The following is an 18,641-nucleotide window of genomic DNA, read 5'->3' as shown; positions in this document are numbered from 1 at the left end:
ATGATCATAATAATACCTTTTCCTTTCTGGGAGTTCCGCATCTCCAAAGATCATTGTTAAATGTACATGACAGTGATGAAAACTCACTTGAAAACATGGTGGGCTTTCTATAAAACTAGATGGTGGAAGACTTCCTTCTGTATGGAAGTGAATTATATTCTCTCTTTTTCTCTCTCCCTCTCCCCCCTCCCCTTCCCCCTCAAAAAACAGACAAACCAACAAAAAACCCGCAACCAAATACTTCTGTTGGCTAAGTCTAAGGAAATTTAGGCAAATTGGAACATGTCAGACTGATAGCTTCCACCTGGATTCCTCAGTACTCATTTTTGGACTGCCTAGTATTGGCACAGGAAGGCTCATCTACCAAATGTCTTCTAAATCTTCTAGCAAAAGGTCTAAATTTTGTCAGTCTGATTCATGTTACACTGCTGAACTGTCTGAGAGCTCCCAAGGACTTGGAAAAAATCCTTCTGGAGATTTGTAACTTCTGTACAAGAAAAATCTCTGCTTTAAAATGGAAGAATTATTTCTAGGTTTTTACCACTCATCTTTACTTTTAATTAGATCCTTTAATTATGAAGGATTTTGAACTCCGGAGAACTGTTAAACATATATTTGTCTAATGCCGTTTGCTCTGAGAATCACAATATTTACTTATCCTGTTGCAAAGAAATTTTGGAAAGGACTATCACTTTATACACATCTGTAATAGGGATAAAAACAGGAGTAGTGTAGTTGTTGGTAACCTGTTGTGTATATTTTGCCAAACATACAATACCAGTTGTTTTAAACTTAATTTTAAGAGATTATATATTTATACTTATACTTGTAGCTGTTCTATCAGAGGGGAAGAATATACATACAGATATTGCTGTTAACTGCAGAAAAATCATTCATTGGGCATAGTTACAATGGCATAATACTGAAATAAACAACTTTAGTGTAAGCATTTTGCATTTGTTTGATTAAAAAATTTCAGGATGGTTCAACAGTTTTCAGTGGACTTTGAAAAAAGAATTGAAGGATCAGGGGACCAGGTTGACACCTTAGAACTGTCTGGTGGTGCCAAAATCAATCGCATTTTCCATGAGCGTTTTCCTTTTGAACTAGTAAAGGTATGTGTATCTCTTTCCTCCTTCCTTTCAGTTCTACTACTTGGTTTTCATGTGCATATTAACAGTGACAAGGGGAATTTCCATTTCATTTGAAGAGGGTACTTTAACAGGAAACCCTTAATCAAAAGGAGCCCATTACACAAAAGGAAGAGTGTCACTAGCCCACAGAAGAAAAATGTTTTTATTTCAGGTTCTGAACACTGAGAAGCAATTTCAGTACCATGTAATTTTCAAAACTTATTCATAAAGCTATAATAATTTTAAAATGGCTCAGAGCACAGTGTTCACTTTGTCTCTAGCAACGAATATTTCCTATTTGCTCGCTTTATAGCTCAATTTAATTTGAAGTATGTTCTCAAATTTGTAATGAATCTCACTTTGTAATAATGGTAACTTCATATTTTCAGGTGTGCAGCTGTTCTCCCCCTCCCCCCAGTAGCCAAATTTGGATAGATGTATTTTCTCTTCTCTCACATACCTTGCACAATTAGTTTTGATGGAACTGAATTTTTACATCTAGGATCCTGCATTTCTCTATCTACTTGGCAAAATGTCCAAATTAGCTTTTGTGTCTGTCTTCTGTCTTGGTTTTTACCATGCTTTCTGTTTTTCCCATGGTTCTTCCGCAGTTGTCTTCTCTCCAGCATCCTCCTTCTGGATAGGTTGAGCAGGTAAACAACAGTAACTGATATGACTCTGTTTCTCATGTTCAAGAGGCTACTACCTAAGTGCATCTTTTAAGACTAGAGCTGTGGAAATTAACTGTGTTTTGGTAGGTTTTGCTACTTTAATTTAGAGTGGAAAACCAGCAATCTTCCCTCCCCAAATTTTCATAGGAGGGAAGAAATAAGTTTTGGAAAACTGTTTTTTTGTTCTGCTTCAGTCACCAGCCCCCACACTTCTGCCAAGCCTGCAGATAAGTTGTAAAGAAAATGGAGTAACAGAATATTTTTTTTTAAAGATGGAGTACACTTCTGTTAAAGTAGCTCTTCCCAAATGTTGTAGATCTGGATTTGTCTGGTTCTCTAAAAGGATGCTCTGCAGAATTATTTCAGCCAGCAGTTTGTTTGGAATGGAAAATGTCGTTCAGTATGTCTCACTTTCAACAATTGTTCTTGCCTCCACAGCTTTGAACTTCTAAAATTACTGTGTATGAAGACTTCACTTTCTTTTGCAATAGTTACAAACGGGTGTATCAATGGCCTGCTAAGTTTGTTTAGCAAGTTGAGTTTTCACGATGTTCGGCTCCAATTCGCAACTTTAATATTTGCTAGTTTTTCTTTAAATGTCCATTCATTAAATATGCTCTCAATTTTCTTCTAGATGGAATTCAATGAGAAAGAACTGCGGAGAGAAATTAGCTACGCAATCAAAAATATACACGGTATCAGGCAAGTGCTTCCCATTTCTGTAGGTTCAGACACATATGTGGAAAACAATCTTTTAAATTCATATACACTTATCACTTCCTTATTTAGTTGCTTAAAAAATCTTTTTATTTCCCTTTATGTGTTTTTTGTTTTTAACATAGCCATTAGGGTCATTGGCCATGCCCACTGCTTTCCAAGGACTTACCAAACTTGTCTGAAATACTTAAAGAGTTCAGGTACAGAGCAGTTCAATGAACTCACTTCTGGTTGTACTGTTTGCTTTGGTGTTGCAGCCTGCTCCAATAAAACAGGGTATTTATGTCGCTCCATACTGTTTGGACTTAATGGGATTGATTGAAGCCACAAATTCAGAATAGAGTGATTCTGTAATGATGTTCCTTTTTGTGATTTTTTTTTGATTGCACTTGCTATAGAACATAACTGGTACAGAAAAAAGCTACATGAAATGTTGAACATGTAGAAGTCATTAAAATGGAGTAAAACCTTCATTGAAATCGTATTTATTTGGCCTTAATGCCCACACACAAGGGTGAATTGGAACAATATATGTGAAGAGCTGAAGTGCCACTCTTAGAGTTTTTACAAATACAGTATAATTAGATCCTTTCATACAATGTAGATGACAGTTCCTTTGGTTCCTTTCATAAAATTTAAGAAGAACTTAATTCCTTAAAAAAATAAAAGAAGAACAAAAATTACTTATGTTTCCTTTAAGAATTGCTTATAGATATTCCCTTCATGATCAGTGTACATGCCCTCAGTGGTCAAATAAGGTCCCACTAGAAAGTGGAGAGGACAAGGCACAAGGTCAAATGTCAAACCATGGAACTTGGCATGTTGGAACTGTACACAGTGCCTTTTTGAATTTAGGATGTTGATACTATGGCATATGGGTTGAGCTCTGTCCCTGAAATCTGGCAGTTACACATGATTTAGGCCATGAATCCTTGTACTGATTTACTGTTAGTGCAGATATTGCACAAAATATGGCTTGTCATAGAACAAGATCCTCTGCTCGTCTTGCAGAATAGCTTTGATGCTCTGTTGAAGCATTCATGCTTTTCCTGCCTTTTGAATTCTACCATTGGGAAAATGGTTGGTTCTGTAATCAAGGTGCCAGAATCCACTGGGAATGCATCTTATTTATTTTGGGATGCATCTTATTTATTTTGAGTTTTAAGTGGCTACATATTTTTCAGCTATAGGTAGTGCCCATATTTGCTAATTTGGAGAAAAATGGCCAAGTACACTGAAAGGTGTATAAGAAACTGGGGGATAGCATAGCCTTTTATAACAAGGTGGTGTGGGACTATTGTTCCTTTTTGTTCATAGTCATATCTATGGGTATGTCTCCACTGCAGGATAATGTAGAGATATTCAGGCTAGATCAGCAGCAGCTTACCCTCAGCAGTGTGGAGTTCTGTGCAGGCTACCTTACACTGAGAAACCTGTACAGAGCACCATGGCTTCTGTTCTGGTACTTGAGATTAGCTTGTGTACCTCTGCTTCACTCCTAGGTATTTCCTCCTAGAGATATCTTTGAGATCCTTATACTTGCAGAACACCAGCCAACAGGGCTACCTTCCTAAGTCTTATCCATGTATTTTAGCTCTGAAGCCAGGAGTTAGTCTGCTTCTAATTAAACTGCTTCCACATTCAGGACTTTTCCCCCAGCTGAGCCTTTCCAGCCTCTTTTACAGGAAGCTCAACTCTTTTGGAATTGTGCCCAATAATTTTGACTCAACTTAATCCCCTCCAGATGCAGCCATGATGGCTAATTATTCCCGTCCCCATTAACTCTTTGTTTACCAATATGCAGTTTGTGGATTGTATCACATAAGAGGGAATCGGAATTGAAGTATAGTACACATCAATAATGGATTTCTGCTGATAGAACAGTATTGTATGGTCCTCTACTGGACCACACCAATTCCCATTTGCAATTTATATATTTCTCAGACTGCGTGAGGCATATAAATACATCTCTATGGGATTTGTATTAGCGTTACTTTTTAGCTCCTAGCTATCTGAAGCTGATGCTCCAGATTAGACTTAAGTCATTGTTATGACTGTTCTCTATAGAAAGTTTCATTTTCATGCCATTTCTCCCCATTTTTTTAAATCCCAGATGCCTATAAATATCCCATATGACAGTCTGAATTGACTTTCGAGATAATTCAAGTCCTGTCATGGTTATGACTTAGTACACATCATCTGTAAAAGTTGCACACACTTATAATAGGATATTATTTCTGAACAAATTTTACTGAAAATCATAGAAAATGAGTGTTGAAAGGGACCTCAGGAGGTGTAGTCCAACTCCCTGCTCAAAACAGGACCATCCCCAACTACATCATCCCAGCCAAGGCTTTGTCTAGCTGAACGTTAAAAACCTCCAAGGATGGAAATTCCACAGCCTCTCTGGGTACCTTGTTCCAGTGCTTTATTTACCCTCCTCATGAGAGGTATTTTTTCCCCTAATATCTAACCTAAACTTCCCTTGCTGCACCTTGAACCAAAAACTCTTTCAGCTCAGAATGAGATCTGTGGAGTCCTGGATAAAGACAATATATTGCAATCTGAGAACTGCTTTTTAAAGAAACAAAACTCAGACCTTCAGGGAACTTACACCATTCATTGGTTCTCATCTGTGGAGCTGTTCAGTTAGAACTCTGCATGTGCCATCTGTAAGCACAAAGACCTTGGAAATCCAGAGAGACAAAGGTTTATTAATCCTCTTGGCATTTGGAGCAATTTATCTTCCTTAAATCAGTGACAAATTGGTACCAATTTTGACACGCGTCACCACAGCCATGTAGTGTATCAACTAATAAGAGGGAGTTCATTCTTGATGTTTATGTCAAGAAACTGGCAAGCCTTGGGAGTGGTACATTGCATATCATGTTGCACCCGGGGCTCTCCATTTTCTGTGGAAGAACACATCCTGGCAGGCTGCATCATTTGGAATTCAATCTCAGCATGAGTGCTTTTTCAAAAACTTGGCCACGTCAATACTCCAGAAGTCTGGAGACCCTGCTCTTTGTTTTGAAGGAGAACTCCATGTGCCTCCAGTTTTGTCCCAGAGAAGCAGTGATCCAAAACTATTGATCAGCATCTTCATACTAGCCTAGGCATATATTGCTTTTTATTTTTACCCTTTACTAGGGCTATGCAAAATGGCACCATTCTGTTTCGACTTGCATTTCGGTGGAACAGCATTTTGTTTCAAATTTTGTTTCGATTCAAAGCTGCTGTTCCGTTTCGTTTCGTCAAAACAGTTCTGCTGTTTCGATGTTTCGCCCATAGGCTATAATGAGGAAGCTTGAAACAGCCTATAACTTTGTCATTTCTGGCCTGATTTGGATGAAACTTGCAGGAATGGTAGGTAGCCCCTTCTGAGGGCATGAAGCCTGGTAGGTTTCAAGGAGATAGGTGCTGGGGTTTCAGGGAAACTGCACCTCAATATCTTGAAAGCAAAAGACCTCATGTCCCCGTATATGTGTTAAGCCACAGCAGGGTTAAAGCTAAAGACATGCTAGCCCCTGCTGAGGCCACAAAGCCTGCCAGCTGTCAAGGAGATAAGTGCAGGGGTTTGGGGGAAACTACCTCAAGCTGCAGACAAGCAAAACTCATGACATGAGTGACACTGTGTGTGTGTGTTAAGGCACAGCAGGGTGAAAACTGCAGGCCTGCTAGGCCCTGCTGCAGCTACAAAGCCTGCCAGCTTTCAAGGAGATAGGTGCAAGGGGAGTCTGGGTTCTGGGGCCCTGCACCTCTAGCTGCTGACAGGCAAAACTCGCAACATGGGTGGGTGACCTGTGTGTGTGTTAAGGTGCGCCCTCACTCGACTGACACCAGGGCAGAAAGCAGGGCAGTTCAAACAATGCTGCCTTTTATGTAGTTTTTCCATCCCTCCCCCAGAGCACTGGGATTGGAAGAGACCTCAGGAAAGGATGACAGTCACTGGCCAGCTACACAGTCAATAATGAGAGCAGTCCTTCCCCTCAACCCCAACCCCAACCCCCTCTGTCTCCTTACTTTGGTTTTTGTTTCCCTGCAGGCAAGCCCAGCTTGAGCTTCGAAAAAACGTTTTGAACATTTTGAAATGTTTCAACTTGCCTCATTTCGTTTTGAAGCTCTCTGTTTTGTTTCAATTTCACTGTTTCGAGCTCAAAATGAGTCAAAACAGTGTTGAAACAAAACTGCTGGCAAAATTTTGCACAGCCCTACCCTTTATGTCTTCATGAAACCCCCTGCCAAATTTTGCTAAATAATCAAATGGGGTAAGGTGGATATGAAACTGTCACTCTTTCTTTGGGCATATCTGTATTGATATTTGGATCTATTAGTCTTGTTGTTGAAAGATCCAGTCTGCCTTTCAGGTTTTCCAGATCTGTTTTCATAGTGTTAAAGCCAAATGCGCCATCCAATTTGATTTCTGAATATCAGAATGTGGCAAGTTAGTGTCAGATTTGGAGTCCTATCAAGCTGTTTAAACAAATATTTCTGAAAGGTCATACGTCTTTGAGGAAAACCTGTGTCATGAAATGGCACAGTTGTTTTTTTTTTCCAGTTTGTGCTGCTGACCAAATCTGTTTTCCTTCCATTGCTTCAATTTATATTATTGTTGGCTGTTTCTCTAAATGTCTGATTTACTAATTAGATCAGGGAAGACTCAGTTTTTTGTGGACATATCTGTAGTCTTGTTATGCTTGGGATTGGAGAGATTCAGCTTGGGGTGGGTCATTTATCTTATCTTATTTGGGTCTTTTTCTGCTTAGTATTGATAGATAGGATTTCAAATAGACAGTTTTTAAAATATTGATGATAATGCAACTGTCTAGTGGAAACAACCACTAATATTTGTACGTTCTACAATAAAACAGTTTCTGAAAGGACTCTCTTATAGGCTTTTGTACTAACTCAGGAGCAGATGAGTTGAACTGAAATTGAAATTGGTCTTCATGTTTACATTATCACTGGTTGACTCCTTTGGACAATATTCTTTGCATCACTTTTATATAATAACTATGTTGCTAGTTTCTATATTGTTAACAAGGAGAGTGGGCAAGAACTAACCCCTGAAAGCTGAATTCCCTTATAAAGATGATGTGATATACTGTCCTTTACTTGTTCAGGTTTAGCCAGTAATCTCTACCCAAACCAGATTAAATTTTTGCACTTTTTCTGAATCGTGTAATTTACCAGGGAGGCAAGATTACGGTGATCCAGATTAGTGTTTCCCAAGGCATCAGCTACCCTTTCTTGGGGTAGTTCTGAGTTGGAAATATCTCAGTCTTTACTCGGATCTTAGATTAGGCTTTCCCTGTCCCCTTTTAACGGGATGGGAAGCCCCTTATCTTGGATTTGAGTATAAGGGGACAGGTGTTTGCTGTGGCTCTGGGCTTGACTTGGGGCTGGGGTCAGAGCTGCAGTAACTGTCTTCCCACTTGCCTCTCCACCACTTCTGCCCCCACCACCTACCGTCGCTCTAGCTCTGGCAGGCTGTGACAGGGGCAAACTCAAGGCTAGGTCACAAGTCGGCCCACCCACCTGCCTAGGGCAGTCTGCCCTAACTTGCCTGCCACAACTTTAATGTTAATATGATACAATAAGTGGAAGGCTGCCCTTGCATTACCCTGATGCCAGGGGGCACTATCCATGGCTCCGTAGGTCACCTACACTGTGGCCCATGCCTCGCAGATGGCATCCAGATTATATTTGTTTCCCAGTCTGAGGCCTGAGCAAACTCAATCCATTGTTGGCCTTTTGCTTACGCACTCATTCACGCTGCCCCCATCTCACAAGAGCTACATACACTCCGCTTCCCTCTCACAGGGGCCTCTTGCATACATCCTATCACTAGGCAACACTCTGCTGCCCTTGCTCCCTTTGAGGCCTTTGGGCTTTGCTATTCTCGCTTCAGCCCTGCCACACAGCTTCTTTGGTTTGCTTGTGCTCCCCTACTCTATGTGGTGGCACCTTATGCCTTGGCTGGTCTGCTTTCGCCCTAGCCCCTCACCAGGTAACGTGTCTCGCATGCGTGCACACACACACGCACATGTACACTTGAGGCTGGCCCATATATCGCCCTTCAAGCCACCGTGGTAGCTCTACTTGATATGCCCCAGTGCAGCCCTTCAAGCCACCCTCTGCAGTCCTATTCAGCACGCCAGATCATGCAGTCCTTCAGGCATCCTGCTGCATCCTACTCTGCACAGGCCCTCAGCATAACTCTGTGCCTCTTGGGTTCTCTCAACATCACACTATGCCCTTTGGGGCCTCCTAGCATAATATTTTGCCCCTTAGGGCCTCCCCTTAGTTCCTATAGACCCACCAGATGGTGGGGGGTAGGGGTTAAGGTGCCCCAACCTGCCTTTCACTGGGGAGGTGATCGGTCCTGGCACTTAAGTGGGGCTGCCACACCACTGGCAGTCCCACCAGGCTTCCCTACCCTGGAAGGGTACGGTTTTAGGTCATGCCTGGGACCAGGAGCCTCCAAACCATCCCCATAGCTCTTGCCCTTACCTCCAAGATGTTCCTGAGCTATAGCTCAGCTGGCTGTTGTTTCTCTCTTGGCTGCTGGCAGCAGACTGCTGCCTCACCCTGTATAAATTGGATCTTAAAATGGCCACTGTAATCAGGCTGGCACCTGCAAGATATCTGCCTCCAGCCCTTAAAGTGGCAAACACTCAAAGATGCGTTGCCACACAGGCTCTGGCTCTGCTCCAGCCCAGGGTGTGGAGCATGTGCTTGCTCCAGCTTGAGTGAGGGTAAGTGCTTGGGAGGGGTGGGGAGGGCAGAGACCATGGGAGGAGAGAGGTAGGGGCGTGGAGATGATAGAGGTTTAGTGGTTGGGGGGGTAGACATCAGTGGGAAGGGCAGGTGCCGAGGAGTGCAAGCATGGGGGATCAGGTGCTGGGGGCTAGGCAGTGGGGGGGGATAAGGGGTGGGGGGGCTGGCAGCAGGGGGTAAGGTGTATACATTTTCTATGTATTGATTCTGGTTATGCGGTGGGTGGAGGGGGGTGTCATCTTAAATTCAGAGTCATCTTGGATTTGGGTAAGTATGGTACTACAGAAAAGATGTATACATTAAAATGGTTAAGCCTTTATCGCTGTACTAGCCAGTTGCCTGTCACGAATGATGGGGTATGGGGAGCCAGAGGCCTGGGATGGAGTGCCGCCACATAACACCCCATGCTGCTGCTGTTCTGCCTCTTGCAGGGAGTGGGGTGGGGGAGATGAGGCCAGCTCCCCCACCCTCTGTCCAGGTCTCAGCATGCTATCGGAATCTTGGCGGCACTCCTCCATGCTTAGAGCACTCTGACTGGCTATTTCTGTCAGCCAATCAGAGTAAAAATACAGTGGTACAGACAGACTTAGGCTTTTATAATATTAGAAAAGCTGCCATGCAGGACAGGCAAAACTGGCTTAATTTTGTTGCACAGCTCACCTTTCAAGTGTTTGTGAAATACTAGTCCAGATTTTAATTCTTAACTGCTACTTAGGGTAGAACTTAACTTTTCTGTAAACTTTCCATATTATTTATAGCAAACCTAGGGCTAAACAGATTCATCTCATAGATTATTTCAGTGAATTAGTCTGTATGCAGTTTCACTGTGACCTTCCAGGCATCACAGTGTTTTGCAACTGAAGTTACCATTCGGCTTGATCCTGAACTGGTTGCCCAATGGATTTAAGGCCATGGACAGAAAATTCCACTCCATTTTGGAGTACTTTAAATTTGGATCACTTCAGTATCATACAGACAATACACCCTCCTCCTGTGCTCCCCTGCTAGAACACTTCGAATGACAGCAGTGCTCTCTGGCTACGGGGGGTACAAAAGAAAGTTGCTGTGTTTTCTGGCATCTCAGTGTTTTGCCCATGGAGGGAGGGGGGGACAGTGGGAGGGAATGAGGATAGACAGTCACTGAATGGTGGTCTGTGTGCTTGGTTGTCTTTGTGATCCTCTGGAGGCTAAGAGACTTGCAAGGAATCCTTCTCTCCAACCCCCTGCCTAGGGTGCTAGAAGATCAAGCCATCCTCTGTGCACTCTGATGTAATGCCCTGATGTTTCAGGAAGTGTTTCGTAGATATTGCTCAGTTTTTAGAGTCTTTGTTGAAATGTGTTTTTAGTGGCACACTTCTGTAAACTTGCTATTTGGAATGCTTCAAGCAACACATCTGCGTAGGGACTGAATATCTGGCCCTGCTCTTGAGTGCAATACTTATATTTATACAGCTTTTTTCTTGTTTCGTCTATGAGGTCTCTTGGCCTATTCAAGAAAGCAGTCTTACAATTTTAATTACATTTCTTTCATTCAAGTTATGTTCTTTTCTTTAGACAGCGTTCTTAAAGGCTTCTGAATCATTTTGTATATCAAGTTTAGATCTATGCAAGCAGTTTTGGAAGGAGAAATAAAGGTTAGAGCAGGGATAGGCAACCCCTGGCGCACGTGCCAGAGCATGATATGCAAAGACATTTTCCTTGGCATGTACACCTTGGGGAAAGGGCTGGGGCTGCGCTGCCACAGCAAGGATTGGGGCCCTCATGGCTCCCTGCACTGTCTGTCCCTGGCCCTCCAACATCTTACAAGTCAAGGTTGCATATATTTTTGGCACTTTCAACAAAAAAGTAGCTGTCCCGGGCTAGAGTCTCTAGTTCTACAAGTTGTTTACTTGTATATGTCCACACAGCTTGGATGGAAAGTTTATATCTAACTTTCTATGCACATTGTCAGACATTTGAGAACGCAGCTGCCCTAAATGTTTTGACACTCTGCTCTGGTATGGGATTATTTCACAAAAGAATTTCCAGGTTAAGTTGATTTTTTTTTTTAACATTCTTATTCTTCAACCTAGTAAACAAATTAATTTATATTAAATCTTCTGATTTGAGGAGAAACGAGCATGAGTTCCATACTCATTCCAATTTTCATTCAGCTATTTTTATAGTGTTGTAAATCTTTGAAAAGAAAGAGATTAATAGTATGTTGGGTATGAAGACAAGTATTTACCTAAACCATATATGTACAAATGGCAGAATTGTGAGACATCTCAGCACAAACCTATTCATTTTTCATTTTGTAATCCACACTCCCTATAACTGACATGTCAAAGCCCAGTGGTCCTCTTCACATTTGTCAGGAAAGATTTAAGTAGTAGAGATACTGCTTTAGTGAGTCCTAGTATTACTAAGACCATTCAACTTTACAAACTAAACTGAAAAATATGATAATATACTATAATCTGTTAACATAATTAAGCAACATTTGTCAAATAAATACTTTATTTTTTGGTTTATATTCTTTTCAAATAGCTGAGCTATAGAGTACTTTAAGCTAACTATCCATCTTGCAACTTACAGAATTCTTTTGTTCATATCATCATGATGCTTGGGATTCTGTACTGTGCTTTCATTCAAGTTATATTCTTTTCTATGAAGTATTTCTTCAGTATCTTACATGCTTTATTATATGTCCACAGAACAGGTTTGTTTACTCCAGACATGGCCTTTGAAGCTATAGTTAAAAAACAGATAGTGAAGCTGAAAGGGCCTTCCTTAAAAAGCGTGGATCTGGTGATGCAAGAGTTAATCAACACTGTCAAGAAATGCACAAAAAAGGTAACTTCTGAATGGATTCACTAATACTTGAAATATTCTGTTAACCTGCTATTATGGTAGATAATTTGTTTCACAAATAAAGATTAACTTTTTATGTAACCAGTAGTCATATACAACTCATGATGGGTTTTGGTGCTTTAAAAAGTTTATTTCTGGGTCCTGTATCCTCACTATATTATTTATGTCAGTTGGCTCTTCATTTACTTGTATAACCATATTACCCTCATTCATATTGCACAGTGTTACTGAGGGCATAATATGAACAGAGCAGGATCTCCTCAGTGCCCTTACCAGTGAAACCTAGCTAACAGTTCTATAGCGGTGTAAGGTGAAACCCCTCCAGCCAATTCCGATCTAAAGTTATCATTGCAGCATGGACAAAAGTAAAGTAGAAGAATAATTAATTTGCTAATAAAGATGAGATTCCAAATATACCTAAGGAGCAGATTTGCCAAATTATAGATTTCATATAGAACCTCTTTGCACTATAACCATTTTTAAATCCTCAAAGAACTAATGAGCAGTGATTTTACTTTCCTGTGCTGTTCATCGTATACACAGATGGCTAATTCATAATCTGGAGTTTTCAAGAACCTCGAAGGGGGGATCTAGTTTTCCCTTTGTTTTGTGGACACATTCACAAGTGTGAGTACTACACATAGGTAGAAGGGTGACCTTAGTCTCTTAAGCACTGCCAAGAGTGTGTAGCAAACTAATTTAATTTGAAAAAAATCTGCTGTGCAATTAGCTTCCATTAGGTGAAAAGTGTATGTACTCAAAGGGTGCATCTGCAGGTGCAGTTAGCCTGCCAGCCCAAGGCTGCTCCACCCCGGCTCAGTATGCTGCAGAGGGGGCTGGCTGGGGCATGAGAGTGCTACAATATGAGGCTAACCAGCCAGCAGCCCTTGCACTTTAACACCTTTGTGCCCCATCCAGCCCTGGTCACTGTCTGTGTGCGTGTTTCAGCGCACATAACTACTCCGCTGTAGGATAGTACTTGTCCTGGACAGTACTATCCTACAGTGAAGTTAATTAACCTATTGCACTCCAATACGAGATCAGGGGTATGCAAAATGCAGCCCACGGGCCAGATGTGGCCCACCAAGCCATTCTATCTGGCCCACGGGGCCCCTAAAAATTTAGAATATTAATGTTTTTCTGCCTCTGGCTGCCTGTCATGCAGCCCTCGATGGCTTGCCAAAACTCTGTAAGCGGCCCTCCACCTAAAATAATTGCCCACCCCTGGTGTAGATGGTGTTATGTTACTGTGGAGTTAGTCAGCTCTGTAGTAAAGCACACATGTAGATAAATCCAAAGAGACCTTCCCAACAGATATAATGAAATAGCAGACTCCTCTGGTAGTAAATATTAAATATAATTTTAAAATGCAAACGTTTTGTTTCCTTAACACAAACAAACAAAAAAATCCCAAGCCTTATTTTCCTATTGTGACAAAAAGTTTGGGGTTTGGTACATAGCTGAATAACCTACAGATATCAAAAATCAGATGCATGTTCCTCTATTGCAGGGGATAGCCTTTTCAGAAGTCAGTGGTTCCATCTGATCCATTATCTTGTCTCTGCCAGTGTTCTTCAAAGGTTCTCTTTAACTTTCATCCTGTTGCAGGCTATCTTTTTGCCTCTGAATTACCCTATAAGGGGGGCAACACCCTTTAATCTCTTAATATTTGTTACACTGTATAATATAAACTAATGTTTACATAAATATATAATTTTTTGAATTCTAATCTCTTGACTTCTGTCTTCGGTGGCAGTGTGTTCCACTGATCAATTATATCAAATAAATATGTTTCCTTTTAGATTTGTTGCTTTTTTACTTTTTTTACTGCTACTTTGTTTTAATATAAGTGGGGAAATTTGAACTTTTGATTTTCTGTCATTCATTATTTTCTGTTCCTTTGCTATGTCATCTCTTAGTCTTCTCATTAAACTATGCATTCCTTTTTTATAAAAAGTTAAGTTTTATTGTTCTGGGGAGAGTTTTATATACCCCTCCATTTGTGAGTTTTTCCATGTTGCTGTTCTTTTTCACTTCCCTTCTCTGGATCGTTTCTATGCCTGCTAGATCCTTTTTCAAGATGGGGTGAACAGAACTGACTGCAGTATTCAAGGTGAGGGCATGCTATCCATTTTGGTCATGGCAATATAATCAGTAATACTCTCTTCCTTTCATAATACAATCTAACTTCGTATTTCCTTTTTTTATTTCAGCTGCACGTTCTTTTTCTTCAGTGATGCATAGCTGTTCCTCCTGATCAGTCATGGTTTTAGACTTAGCTGTGAATTGCTCCTTCAGCTGTACATCACCTTCTAGTTATTTTTTGTGAATTTAATATGCAGTGGTGTTGCCCAGTCATCTTGCGTGGTTAGGGCTTCCTGTAATTCTTGGCTTACTTTGCTCCTGACTCATAAATAATTGTCATCTGATATTATTACCATTTGAACAATCACTCTTACCCAGACCACCATTCCCAGTACAGATTCTGAGGACACTTCATTATAAGCATCCTTTTATGATGGAAACTGACCATTTATTTCCTATATTTTCTGTGTTTTGTTTTCTTAGATCTCTTAATAGACCTCTGGTAAGACAATTTATGAATGGCCTTTTCAAACGTTCAGATAGCTGGCTGTCCTTTATCTATTTTCTTATTCTTATTCTAAGACTTATTGATTTTCCTTTATAGGAGCATGAGTGTAATGGATACAGTATTGGTTATTGGCAGACTCTTTTGTAGAACAGCTGAGGTTTTTTTATAATAGGTTAATTTCCATATTGGATACTTTACTTCATTCTTATATACCTACAGAATTCCTTGTATGGTGTGTGACTGTAATGACAGGTTTCCTTTTAATTTCTTCCAGTCCATCTCTTTTCGTAAGTCTAAGTGTGCTCCTTCTTTATTACCAGAGAAGTATTAGTATGGGATAAGTATTACTGTCATTTGCATTGCAATCTGATGCACAAAAATAAATGGGTAACATTTTCAAAGCACTTAGTTCAGTCCATTTCCCATCTTCAGAGCTGCTTTGGAAATGAGGGTTGTTTATATATGTGTACTGGGGGGGGGGGGCTCTTCCATTGGAGTGGCTCTGAGAGCGGCTCTAAAGCACCAGGAGCATCACATGCTGAAAGATGGCAGCAGGGGTGCTTTAACTAAAGCTTGTTGAATGAACTTTAGTTAAAGCATCCCTGCTGCCATTTTTCAGTGTGAAGATGCTGATATATGTGACACTGGAGTCTGCTGGAATGTGATAATTATCAAATAAGTAAATCTCAAATAAGTAAATCAAATAAGTAAATCTGCTCCAACGCACTGTAATCACAGCATGTTGGAGCAGCTTCACTTGCACATGTATAGGCACCCAAGGACACCAACTCCCAATATCTTTCCTAAATGCTGCAGTCAGTTTTGAAAATGGAACTTGGGAACAAAAATCACATAGGAGCTTGTGAAAATTTTACACTCATTCACTTTTTCTGCTATATTATATGTAAGGGTTGACAGAAATGTATCATTCTTGGAACTGGCATTGGCCCTTGGCCATAGCTGGAGCTATCTATTTTTTTGTTCAAGGGAAGGAAATGTAACAAACATGGGAGTCTCACAAAATCATTTTATAAGCAAAAGATGGCACTGTTAAGTATCTTACCCATTCCTATTTTAATCTAAATAAAATGTCATCAAAAGGTATTGATAAAAATTGGTGCAGAGCATTAGGCTTTCTGATTTACCTTTATGGCTAAATGATTATAGAACAGGCCCAGAGTTGTATCTCTTCTTTCCATCAGTGGAAGAATCGAAGACAAATTTATGTTCTTTTGGGGAGCACAAGACCTGCCAAGTTGGGGTCACTTTATTTCTTGCGATGCATTAGTAAGATTTTTTTTCTCTCTCCCCAGTCATCATCAGAATGCTAACAAGAATAGATACGGTTGAGTTCTGGATTTCAAACCGCCCAAGTGGTTTAGAACCATAATTCTTAGTCTCCCTTAAAGCCAGTGGGTCAGTTGTTCATTTCTTCACTTGTTAAGGCTCAGAGGAAATCCTGTAGTAGATTACTTGAGTGGATCTTTTTCCACTAATAATTAGCTAAACTTTTTTGTGGCTGTTGGTGCAACGTGTATTCTAGGAATGCTATTTTGGAGCTCACAGGTGTTGCCACAAGCTGGAGACCTGAAGGTATTTGAAGCTTTAGAATGGCAACACCAAGCCCTATGATCAAGGAGCAGAGAGAGTATTTAGATCGGGGGTGTTGAACCTGTGGCATGCATACATGCTACAAGTGGCACTGGCAGCTTTTGTGTGTGATACATGGTCAAGCTGTGCAAAATTTCACCGGCTGTTTCATTTTGGTGCTGTTTCGACTTGTTTCGAGCTTGAAACAGCGAAATCAAAATCAAACGAAGGGCTTCGAAACAGCCTCAAAATGAAATGAGTTTTGAAGCTGAAGCTGGTCTTGCCTGCAGGCAAACAAAGTAAGAAGTGGGAGGGGGAAGAGAGAGGAAGGACACAGTGCAGGTGCACCTTAACACACATGCTGCAGAACCTGAGGTGCAGTTTGCCAGAAACCCTTGCACCTATCTCCTTGAAAGCTGACAGGCTTCATTTCCTCAGCAGGTGCTACCATGCCAGCTGTTTTCACGGTGCTTTTGAAACCAAACAAAACACGAAACGAAACACTGTTCTGTCGAAATGGTGAAACGGAAGTTGAAATGAAATGGTGCTGTTTTGCACAGCCTTAATATGTGGCACACTGGGGAGAGGAGTAGATTGGGCAGAAAGCATAGGGCAGGGAGGAGAAAGAGCACGGATCAGGCAAAAGAAGGGGATAGGGGTGGCACTCAGGGAAGATGTGGGGCTAATTTATGGCACTCCTGCAAAAAGGCTGGCCTTTGCTGATTTAGATTCAGGACAGAGAGGAAATTTAGAGCCTCTTTTCCATGTGGCTGGGTGGAGGAGCTTGGTAGCAGGAATCTTTCTACAAGAGTGACAGAGCTTGTAGAACTAACGCACAAAATGCATAACTTGGAGAAAACAATGCTCTCAAACTATGTTCAGTATTTAGGAAGTATATGCAAATACTTAGCATTTCTCTGTGTCTATTGTTTGCATAAATTATGATTCAGAGCCATTCCTGTCCCACTGCAGGCATGCTGCAACAGTAGGAGGTTCCTTTGCCCTGCCTCTGCTCCCATGCTGGCAGAGAACACCAAGAGGGCCAGGGATGGAGGGAGAACCCACCCTCTGCAGGCATTGTTCCTAGGTGAACCCAGCACCATGCGGAGCCCAGCTGGAACTTAAGGAGCAGCTCTGGAGCAACCTCACAGGTCCACCCCCGTGGCAGCTGTGGGAGGAGAGGTGTCATTGAGCATGGAGAGGCAGGGCAGGGGAATTCTCGTTTGCTTTTGGGACTTAAAAACACTCCTCAGCTGGTGCTCCTGTGACAGTCAGTTGAAAGAGGGGTGCATTCATGCCACTGCACCCTTCCCCTCCCTCTCCCCACTGTCCTTTTCCTCCCTCTCTCCCCTGCCCTTTTCCTCCCCTGCTGCCCTATGATGGCAACCCTGCAATGCCACAGTTGATTTATTCCATATCATGTGTGACAGTTCTCTGTATGCCATATTGGCAGCACAGTGGCCTCTAGAACACTGCTGGGGTCTCTTCAGGGGTCAGCTAATTGTGGGTGAATGTGTTTTAAATATACTTACTAGCTTAGAATATTCTGTTCTCTGATAGCAAATCATTTGATCTGAATGGAAAAGTAAAATATCACTAGTTCTCCCAGGCATCTTTTCTGTCTCCATTCCAAGGTAGACAATTTGATGTTGTTTCTGGGCTGGAAGCTATTTTTAATAAAAATAGAAGTTTGTGTGTGTACACGAGTGTGTAGTGATATGCAAATTTAAGATTATATAGTTAAAATATATCTTAATCTTCTAAAACAGAGCACTTGAAAATTTATCATAACAATACAATATAAGAAAGTGTAAGTATTGCTTTTACGTTTTGTACAGTTTCTCATATCTCACTCCCTTCAGGTCATCTCAGGACTGTTCTCTTTCTTTAGCATCACCAAACTGCATTGGAGCAGGTTTGCTGTTGCAATGTTAGCCTTTTCCCTTGAGCACTTCTTGGGTAGATCCATGCACTTAGATTATGCATGCTTCCTTGGCATCCAAATTGGAGCCCTCTAAGAACCATTTCCTCATGTGCATACACCTTTAAAAAATATGAACATTTGAAGCAGGTGTGTACAGAAAACTTGGTTTTGATTATGTCTTTTCTATTTTTTTTTTACTAGCTACTATGACTTTTCTAAGGGTGGAAATCCCAGCACCTCTTTTCTTTCAGTACTGTTGGTTAGTTTAAGTTTGTGTAAGTAGTTTGCATAAATAATGAAAGTACTTTAGATTTTAAAAAGAAATGTAGTACCTTTTTGGGAAGGGTAAGGGAATAACAGAATAATTAGCAATAGGAACT

The 18,641-nt window shown here is 41.1% G+C and overlaps 1 protein-coding gene across 9 annotated transcripts in view; it reads left to right on the top strand.

Moving 5' to 3' along the window:
• Positions 1-18,641, top strand: part of DNM3 (dynamin 3) — a 366,866-nt gene that overhangs the window by 98,576 nt on the left and 249,649 nt on the right. For all 9 annotated transcript variants that reach the window (XM_090049992.1, XM_090049990.1, XM_090049991.1 and 6 more), the window contains exons 8-10: positions 980-1,115; positions 2,439-2,506; positions 11,998-12,136. In XM_090049992.1, the coding sequence (XP_089906118.1) occupies positions 980-1,115; positions 2,439-2,506; positions 11,998-12,136 (343 nt within the window). The remainder of the gene's footprint in view (positions 1-979; positions 1,116-2,438; positions 2,507-11,997; positions 12,137-18,641) is intronic.

The sequence above is a fragment of the Crocodylus siamensis genome, chromosome 5, assembly GCF_052110815.1.
Source record: "Crocodylus siamensis isolate JL-2025a chromosome 5, ASM5211081v1, whole genome shotgun sequence".
In the NCBI taxonomy this organism is placed as follows: domain Eukaryota; kingdom Metazoa; phylum Chordata; order Crocodylia; family Crocodylidae; genus Crocodylus; species Crocodylus siamensis.
The sequence above is the reverse complement of the archived record's forward strand: the minus strand, read 5'-3'. Positions and strand labels throughout refer to the sequence as shown.